Raw genomic sequence first — 9,775 nt, 5'->3', positions numbered from 1 at the left:
TCCGATTGAAGTTTTATCAATGCAAAGCTTATGGAGCACGAAGATGTTTGAAAGAAGAAACCTAAAGTACTACACATTTTCATTTACATTGCCAGTTTATAAGAAATCCAGAATAATTCCAAAAAGCTGAAGTCTAACTCCACCACCACAGCTGACAGATGAACGGACACTGCAAGATTACACCAGTAACGTCAGGGGCAGAGTCACTGAACGGGGCAGGCCTACACAGAGAACAACAACAACATCTCTTTTCCTCCTATTCAAAGAACCAGGAAAGCCCCTGACATGCTGAGGAAGCAACTGGTGCGGGGACAGTTTTCCTAAATCTGGCTATTTTAATTCACTGTAACTCAAAATTTTCACAGAGGAAGGGGTCTCGGGGGTCTTAGGGTTTCTGGAAAGAAAATCACGGATTCTAGGGTGACTCATCTGTCCTCTCATCCCCAGAAGGGGGCTGAAAGAAAACACATCTCAAGGAGATAGTACTAAGTGCACTTAAATACAGGTTTCTGGGTTTAGAGAACTTTCAGACTTTGCTGCACAAAGTATAAGATTTTAAAGCTGATAAATTTCTCACATACTGCACAGGAAAACACCTTTGTCACAGGCATATTTGTCTAAGTCTGCACTGAATTTTGACCCTGGGTATTACACTGTAAACAAGATTCACAAGAAGAAATTTTTTAAGGTAAACACCTGAGAATATTAGCAAGCATATTTACTCCTCAGACCACAAAATATTTCCATTTCAAACATACTAAAACAGGCAGAAAAACATCTATACGTTCATTAGCTTCTATGAAGCTGATAAAGTTACTTATACTCCAGCTTTTGAACTATTTGCACTGCCCTTAGTCCATACAGAACACAATCAAAAGCAGAGATAGATTTTATTTTTTTTTTCTTCCTTCCCTCCCCGCAAAGGAGCAGGAAATAACAACACATTAAAACTTCACACACAAAGATACACAAGACTCCAGTAACTTCCCGCTGGCATTAGAGAGTGGAGGCTTGTATCTGTGTTCAAAGCTAAAGCAATTTTACTCTGCACGAAACCGTTGTTCCCATGATTGCAACTAAAACGCTGCAGAAGATACCAATACCAATGGGATTATCAAGGCAAAGAGAAGCGTCCCATATGGTAGTAAGACAGCGTATCAGACCTCATATTAAGAAGGAAGGTCTTTCAAGAGAAGCAGAGGAAACATTTCACACTGTAAGCATGGTCTACAATTAGTCTGTAATTTCTGGCAGCACGTTTCTTGAACATTCCACAACCATATCTGCAGCAGCAAAAACAGGATATAACTTCAGTGGGTGTAGTTCTGATCTGGGAAATTATCTTTGTTTCACAAGATGAGCTCATGTGGAAGCCCCTACGCTAGCGGGAGAGAGTAGGAGGTTACTTTGCTACAGGAGGCACTAACTGCATTTTGTGTTTTCCCCCCGGCCCTGCTTTGTATGAAGAGGTAGAAGGAGGGAAACCACACAAAGGTAACTGCATTTGAGCCTGTATTATCTGGCATTTTTGAAAGTGTTGAATTGTTTGGAGCATGCTCCACAACGTTCACATTTCCCCATGAAAGAAAGAGGACTTGCTTGGTATGAGATACTTGGGGAAAACAGGGAAATCCCGCAGTAATAATCCCATTTCTCATTACTGTATTAGGCTTAGTTTGTTCTCCGTGTAAACTATCATTCACCACGCTAATTTCCATTTAGATATGCACGAGTTTAACACCTCAGTCATCCTAATAGTAATAAAAAGAACCAAAAGCAGACTAAAACTGGTTTTCCCACAGGGAGTTTATGCAGCTTTCCACGGAACACTCTAACTACGTCACTTAAAATCACACTCGGAAAATGAAGCGAGAGGAAACTCCGATTTTCAAGATCAAAAAGTTTCAGGGCTGCGTCGGGTTTCGTTTTTCCTCGCAAGGCCGCGCTCAGGCCCCACTTGCGCCGGGGGCTCCCGCTCTCCGCCCCCGGCTCAGCCCGCCCCCCGCCGAGCACCGGGCCGAGACAGGGAAGAGGCCCCGCTCACGGTGTGTTGGGGCGTCTATACTGAGGAGAGGTGCGCGGGGAAAGAAGGAGGAAAAGATATAACGCACCCAGATGCGCCGGGGAGGTCTCATCTACAGCAGCGGGGTCAGGTCCGGTATTGGGAGCAGGAGGGGGCAGTCCCAGCCTAGGACCGGGCGTGGTTTCGAGTGTCGCTTCTTTCACTTTCACATCAGTAAGACACGCAGAGCACTTTTCACTTGTGCTTCTTATGGCTGCTGGGGAGAAAGGAGCCCCCCGTGTGCGTAGAAACCAATTTTTTTTTCCTCCTCTCGCTAAGGGACGCCGAAACTTTCTTTCGCCGCCTTACAGTCTTACAAAAAAAACATTTGCCGAGCCACGTTCACAAAACCTTGCGACTTTATCGTGAGTCCGGCCACTAGGTATTTTAGGGCGAGCCGAGGGAAGAATTATGCCTTATAATCTACCTCAGGAAATGAAACTGGGAGCTGCCCAAGCCCCCAACATGGCTGCGGCGGAAGAGACACGGCCCGCGCGCGACCTCCTGCGGCCGGGGGAGGGGGCGGGGGTTCCGCACAAAATGGTGTCCGAGGAGGCGGGGGGGTTGCCGCGCCGTGGTTTTAGTTCAGTCTGCGCACAGACGTTTATGGGACTATGCTTTTTATCCTGGTGCTGGCGTGAGGACAGACAAAACAGCTTTGTAGTGGCCCCAGTAGCCGTTCAGTGGTAACAGTTTTTCAGTGAGCCATTAGAGATTTGGAGCAGGTGTGGGACTGTGTTTTGGCAGGAGTTTATACAGAAGCAGGCCTTACTTGGTTCATGTCTTGCTCTGAGTGCATTCACAGTGAGGATAAGGTGCTTCCTATTGTATAATTTTCAGTAAATATTAAGTAATGTGTTGTCCCTGTAAACTGGATGTTGTGATTCCTTTGGTATAAACCAGCAACTTCCATGAAGCAACTTAATCGGAAGTGCTGGTACTGTAGCTGCTCTCATAAAGGCCTAAAATACAAAATTATGGGCTATTTTGTTGGCTGAACTAGACAAAAGCTGCCTCCATATCTGATGAAATTAGACATGCATATATATATAACTCCCAGCTGAATGGACCTCAAAGCACTTACAAAACAGTGAGTCATATTTTGTGCTGCTAAAAATACACGCGTGGAAGCAGAGTACTGTGGGATAGAGTGCGTGTTGCTCCTTGGAACTGCGGGGAAAATGGAGACAGAAAGTAATCAACCACACTAGAATTTGGTCAGGTACCAAACGACTTCTCTGTGCTATGAAAAAATACCTGGGTTCTTGCTGAAATTGTGTGGTCAGGCTGTCACTTTAATATTAATCGTTCAAGGGTATCACAGTATCCCTGCTGCTAGGACATAGCATTGGATTGGTGCCGATTCAGAAGGCAACCAACTACCCGCTGTGAATCATTAGGTGCACTTTCTCCTAAGAACTGTTCCATACAAACAAGTAAAGACTTGTATAGGCTAATAGAGGAGGTTCAAGGAGATGGTGTGGCTGCAGGCTTATGAAAGAAGTTTGGGGATTTTTTTAATGGTTGAATGATTTACCAATTAAACAGAGCCATTGCTTAAGCGACCATTATACTCTTTTTGTTACTTACTCCACTTTTTCCTTAATTTACCTAATTTTTGCATGCTTATTAAACAGTTTTTACTTTTTGATAGCAGCATTTGTGAGTTGTATGCAAGTTTTCTTCATCCCACCCTGCCCCCAAGTTGAAATACTACATTGTCTTCACTGATAGGTTCTCATGTAAACTGGAACTCTAAATCAGTATAAATGTAAAACATAGAGCATACCAATAACGTCAGATGTGATTGAGAAAAATGGCCCTGTATGTTTTAATTTGGAGGGACTTTGGATATAAATCTCTGGCTTGGATGTATTTCTCTTGATATGCTTTCATAACAGGTTTGATCTATTTAATTTTGTAGATTCTCCTAATCATGTAAAACGTTTAAGAATTCATGCTTCCTAAAATACTATGAACTTGTATTTTATGCTATGTATTTCAGAATCAGACTTGGTATCATCTGAGTGCATTCCATTTATATATGTAAATGGTGTCACTAGTTTCATTTGTTATGTGTTGGTATTGCTTTTGCTATTATTATTTAAAAAAAAAGCCTTAAGTCACTAAGTGAAAAGATTATTTTCAAGGGGTTTTATTTTCCCTTGAAACAATTGTAAAATAATTATCTTTCAGATTTCTCTTTGGGCTACAACTGAGGATAGAGAACGCAGAGCGTGTGTCAAATCACTTCCCTGTCATACAGTAAGTTTGGATGAATCTGTTGGGGCGGAGGGGAGCAGCCAGGCAGCACACAAGTACTGCACACCATATTAAAACTACCAAGAGCAGCTGAAGTGAGAAGCATGTATCTTAAGTACAAGGTTCACCAATACTGCATGTAATGCTAGCTCTGTTAATTGTTTTTCTGAACAACCATTTAAAATTTAGTTATCTTAAGAAGTTCAGTCTTTGGCCCAAATAGAAGGGGGAAAAAAACCCAGTGATTACCAGCCTTTGAAAATGGGTGGGACTGCCTAAGGACAACATGGAAATATTTTTGTGCAGCAGACCTTACACAGTAGGCTCTCAATTTGTTTTTCAGAGATTATGTAACTGGATAGGGATACTTGAGAACTGGGCAAGAAAAATCTACTAAAACAAACGTTTACCCTGTGGACAGTGCCTGGAGCAATATCTTACAGAGATGACAGCCTGCACTGAGCAGCACAGCTGCACTCCCACAAAAGCAGGTGTTCACTGGTTCTAAAAATAAAGCTTTGTTGTAATCTCACTCTGAAAGGTTGTGTGTGAATATATATATTAAAGAAGATGTATTTTATCTCTGTTTTGGTAGTTTTTTGTACACCTGTGATTTGTGACATGATTCCTTAAAACTTGCCAGTTTCTTCCCCATGGAAGTACACTGTGTAATTCCCTAGTGGCCTTTTAAGTTTCTCACTTGTCTAATTCTGCTTTTCTGTTTAGTGACACAGATATCCTTTTGTTTGGATCAAAAAGAGAGATAGCGCAGCCTCCTTAGATTATGTTACTAATGGCATAACAAAACCTATAATAGGATATGCAGTCAGTTCCAGTTCCTAGCACTGCAGAGGACATATACTGCCAACAGGCCCTTTTCTCCTATAATCCTCACTCCAGGCATTCTTAAAACACTCCAGAAGCTGTTAGATAATTTAAAGAAAAAATTGGAAATTCAAAACAGATTATTAAAAGAGACTAGGTGTAAAAACACCCAACAAATTAATCTGTACTACTACAAACTTAGAACTTGATACACTGAGACAAATAAAAAACCCAATTGTTCTGTCTCGTTTTTCACATTTCACTCAAAGATGCTGGAAGTCATAGTAGAATAAGGTACAGTTATTGCTGAGTGAAATATTCTGCTTTGCTTAGTAAATGAGGCAGCAATGTAATTTTCAATTTCTGGATATTACACAGTAGTATATTTTGGTGCACGGCATCTGCCACATTCATTAACTCTTCAATAGGCTTAAGTGTAAGCTTTGGTATTTTCATATACTTTGAGGTAGTTTGGGGTAGTTTTTAGAGCTTTGAGGCAATAGTTCTTTTAACTTAGAGACATAAGAGTGAATAGTAACAAATTATACTTTTAAGAAATGACAGATCATTATCACCAGCAAATAATTGTTCTCAAACCTGTAATTAATACATTTTTTTCTTTTAAAAGTAGCTCGCCTTCTCAATTTCATTTAACATAATGTTGGCAGGGCCTGAAAGGGCTGGGCTGATAGTTTTCCCTGTTCTTTAAAGTATGGTACAGCAAACAAGAAGATATGGTGGCGGTTGTTGTTTTGTTTTTCCCACCCCCCCTCCCCAGACTGAAGTCAGGTAAATCACTCTGGCTATGGTGTTTCATCCTTCCACAAAAGTGTAATAAAATCAAAGAAACATGTTTAACTGTGATAGACTTTAATATGCATATTATGAGTACAGAGTGAGCAGCAGGCTTATGTACGTTTCAGCTTAGTAATGAGTAAGTGTTAAGTTGTTCTATTTGATCTTCAGTGATGGCCTCCATTCTTCTTTGGAGGAAACAGTGTATACTCAATGCCGAGAGCTACGACGAAGGCTGCAAATCCCCACTTGAGTCCCCTAGTGAAGACTTCTGTTAAGGTGGCAGGTTTTGCAAAGCCACCCATGTATCTCCAGGCTTCATTACTAGATGAAAAAGGAAACCAAACAAAATCAATGGAGCCACTGTGATAAACATTAACAGGCATATATTTGTTCAGAAAAAGAGATTAATGTAGTTCTACTAGATGTACATTGAGACTGAAACACTGTATCATTTAAGTAACAGTGCCACAAGTTCATGATACTAAGTCTTTATGCATGTAATTTGAGATACAAGTAACGCCAAATGACTTAATTATCGTAACAAAATCACCTCCACAAGCTTGTGTAATTGTTTTTTGTTTACAGAAAAGTTTAGAAATCTCATGGTGTTTTGCCTTACTGTTTTCAACCTACATTGTTATTGAAATGTTAGTCACACTGTAGCGTTATCTATAGAAAAGACAAACTGCATCAATGTGTAAGTACTCAAAGTTCTTAAGAAAAGGAAAAAACCATTTGCACAGAAACAATAAAACCAGAACCATCATTTCAAGCCATCACTTCAGGAGATGACTGTTTTTTAAACAGGGGGGTCGAGTATTTATGTACATAGCTAATCCTCTTGTGCAGATGCCTTCTTTGACTGGGGATGAAGGTATATTGGCATGGAAGAGTATCTTCTAGATGCTAGTACAGGATACTAATGGATAAAGACTTGGGTTTCGAAAGATGGTATCTTTCACACAGCTTATTCTGTACTGAATATGTACATTAATGTGCATTTGCTACAAAGGTGGAAAGCTGATCCTCTGTTAAAAGAAACTTAATATATCAAAGAGGAGAGCCCTAGAGAGTGTTACTTTTTCAAGACTTCTAGTGCAAGATATTAGTAATGGAATCTTCTTCCAGATTACTGAAGCAAATAACTTGATACTTTAATTTCTCCTTTCTTAAGGAAGATTGGCATGATACTTGTCCTATAGAACTGAAATATTACCTTACATAAACTTGGCAAAGTTCACGAGGAGTCATCTTGTGCTTTAAGTTTGACTTTGCTCCTTATTTCAGCTCCTCACCTAGCTGACTTGATCCCCTTCTTTTACCAAAGAAACATTATGTTTTTATCTAGAAGGGCCAACAAGTGTTACACAAGCTCTTTTCCAGTTCGCTGCTTTGCAGCGCTTCCTGAACAGCGTGTTTGGAAGTGTATGCACTACAGTTACGTAAACTTACACTAAACTTATGATATTAAACTGTGTCCATTTTTAATGGGAATAAGCCTGTTGCTTGCTGAAAACAATTTTGGTTGATGCAAAGTGTGGGGGGGAAGCTAACACTGCTCGCACTCCAGAGAAACAGAGGCAACATAAATATGACACAGGCCTGGAAAGTTCATTGGTACCTGATAATCCTAAGGACTCCTATCTCAAATTATTCTTACCATCATCAAAACTATGTTTTACTCTATGCATCCAGCTTGTAACTGTTTCAAATGAAGGCAAAAAAGTGCTGTCAACTGCAAACCCCTCCAGAGGTTATAGCATGTAACAACTTTTTAACAGATTTGCTCTTGCATTTCTCTTGTAGTGATCTGAAGTAAAGCCTTTTCTATGAAGGCTCCTGGAATAGTTTGCTCATGCAGCTTTTCCCTTATAGAAGAACCAGACTACACAGCACAAGACGTTTAGCGTTTTTACTCCCCAACAGTACTTGAGCAAGTATTACATAATTCATGATGTAGGAGAAATACATTAACCCCTGTTTTAAAAACTTCCTAAATGATCCAGAATTGCTGTGGCTAAAAAAGATAAGGTATTCATTGCAGAGTGGGACAACATAAGAGGTAAAAACCTTATCTTCCATTATGTCATTCACTGCATAGCAAAATGAAATGCTCAGTTGAATCAAATTCCACATTGCATGCTAGTATAGTCTATTCAAATAAAGGCCTCCTATTGTATATGAGGACTGCTATTCCTACTCAGAATATCAATGTAAGTTCCATCAACTTCAGCAGTATCTGAGCACACAGTCTCTTTGCTGAAAAGGGATAGGCTTACTCACATGTACAAGACCTAGTATTACTTAAGTGTCTTGGAGAATGAGGTCTTGGTCATTGTGCCTGATCTGTACCATTGTGAAATATCACAAAGTGCAAGGATGCCTTGCAAAATGTGGAGACTGGTCAAGGTGATGCAAGCTGTGACCTCCATAAAAAAAAAAAAAGAAAAGAGACTTAGCTGAAATTCTGACTCATAAATTCTAGATGAATTTTCACTATTTCAATAAAGAAATAACAATCTGCAATGACAAGGTCAAGTTGATGCTGCAAGACAAGATATCAAGATTATTTTTGAGGCTCTTGCACTTACCGAGCCCACGGATCCCTAAGACCCCGTTTAGCAAGCCTTTCCTGGACCTTCTCTAGTGGAGTTCCCTCTATCTTCCATTGTCTGTAGTCGGGGAGTTCCATTTTGCTATGGCCATGGCCATGGCCGTGTTCATTTCCATGCCCCATACCTACAAGAAAAGACAGGAGTTTTTTATTTCTTAGAGAGTATCAGCTTATTTTCACACATTCACAAGTAACACCCTGTACAGGACAAACAAGGAGGTTACAAGAAGTATTCCAAAGCACATAACGCTGTGCACAAAGCACCTTCTGCATATATACACAGTACAACAAAGAGCTAAGACACCTTACGCTGCATTTCAGAAGCAGCACAATAAGGCAAACTGTGCAGACTAAAGTGTTACTGTATTGTATGGCAGCACCACCATTACATTCATGAAGCAGCTATGCATTTTTTCTGTGCTAGAAAACAGTGTAATAAAAACAATTGTTTCTAATGTCTATAAATGAACTTTAGCAACACCAGGGGCCACCAACTTGCAGGCTTGCCAGAGTGCATCAGAAAGCTCAGAGTTCAGTTTGGAAAGATCTAATTTAGGTATGGCAAAACTATGATCACCAAGCTCTGAAGAAAAAACGTGAGAAAAACAAAGACTGCGCTTCTGAGCTCATTTTAAGTTGCCTCCAATTCAGTCAAACGTAACTGTGGCGATAAACAGGTCCAGGATAGACAAAAGGCAGATTGGCATTTTCAGTGCTATCATGAAGGATGGGAAGAAAATAATGCTGGCTTTGCAGTCTCTATTTTCACAAAGCACTTGAGACTTCTTTGATCCAGTATTCTCCATTTTAACACAGATCTGATAGTGAAAAACTCATTTAGTGCCCTTAAGTTTTAGAAGAATTGACTGGAATGCAATGGTGCCAAGAACAGCTTCAAAGCCTGTAAATCTTGGAAGACCCCAAGCCATAACGGCAAGCAAAGAGAATTCTCTTGCAGAAGGAAACCTGAAGAAGAGCTCTAGTGCTGTCATTACCCGAAAAGTTCCCCCCAAATTAAACCCCAGTCTACGCCCTTGCCGTAAAACCTCAAGCTCTCTCTCTTGCCACTATTTACCTTCCTACAAGGGCTTTATGCCACACGTCGCGGCCAGCGGGCTGCACTGCAGCACCAGCCGGGCACTCTCCGCCAGCAAATCCGGCAAAAGCGGGACCGAAAGGGTGCCCGGAGGTGGGGGCGGGGCCGGTGTCCGGTT

General features: G+C 40.8%; 1 protein-coding gene across 1 annotated transcript; it reads right to left on the bottom strand.

Moving 5' to 3' along the window:
- Nucleotides 1-6,007: 6,007 nt before the first annotated feature.
- Nucleotides 6,008-8,688, bottom strand: NDUFB3 (NADH dehydrogenase (ubiquinone) 1 beta subcomplex, 3, 12kDa). Its single transcript, XM_010190033.1, has 2 exons — nt 8,539-8,688; nt 6,008-6,268 (listed from the first exon to the last, which is right to left on the bottom strand). The coding sequence occupies exons 1-2, from the start codon at nt 8,682-8,684 to the stop codon at nt 6,112-6,114; spliced, it is 303 nt and encodes a 100-aa protein (XP_010188335.1). The 5' UTR covers nt 8,685-8,688; the 3' UTR covers nt 6,008-6,111.
- Between the last annotated feature and the right edge of the window lie 1,087 nt (nt 8,689-9,775).

The sequence above is a fragment of the Mesitornis unicolor genome, unplaced genomic scaffold (assembly GCF_000695765.1).
Source record: "Mesitornis unicolor isolate BGI_N332 unplaced genomic scaffold, ASM69576v1 scaffold17488, whole genome shotgun sequence".
Lineage (NCBI taxonomy): Eukaryota > Metazoa > Chordata > Aves > Mesitornithiformes > Mesitornithidae > Mesitornis > Mesitornis unicolor.
The sequence above is the reverse complement of the archived record's forward strand: the minus strand, read 5'-3'. Positions and strand labels throughout refer to the sequence as shown.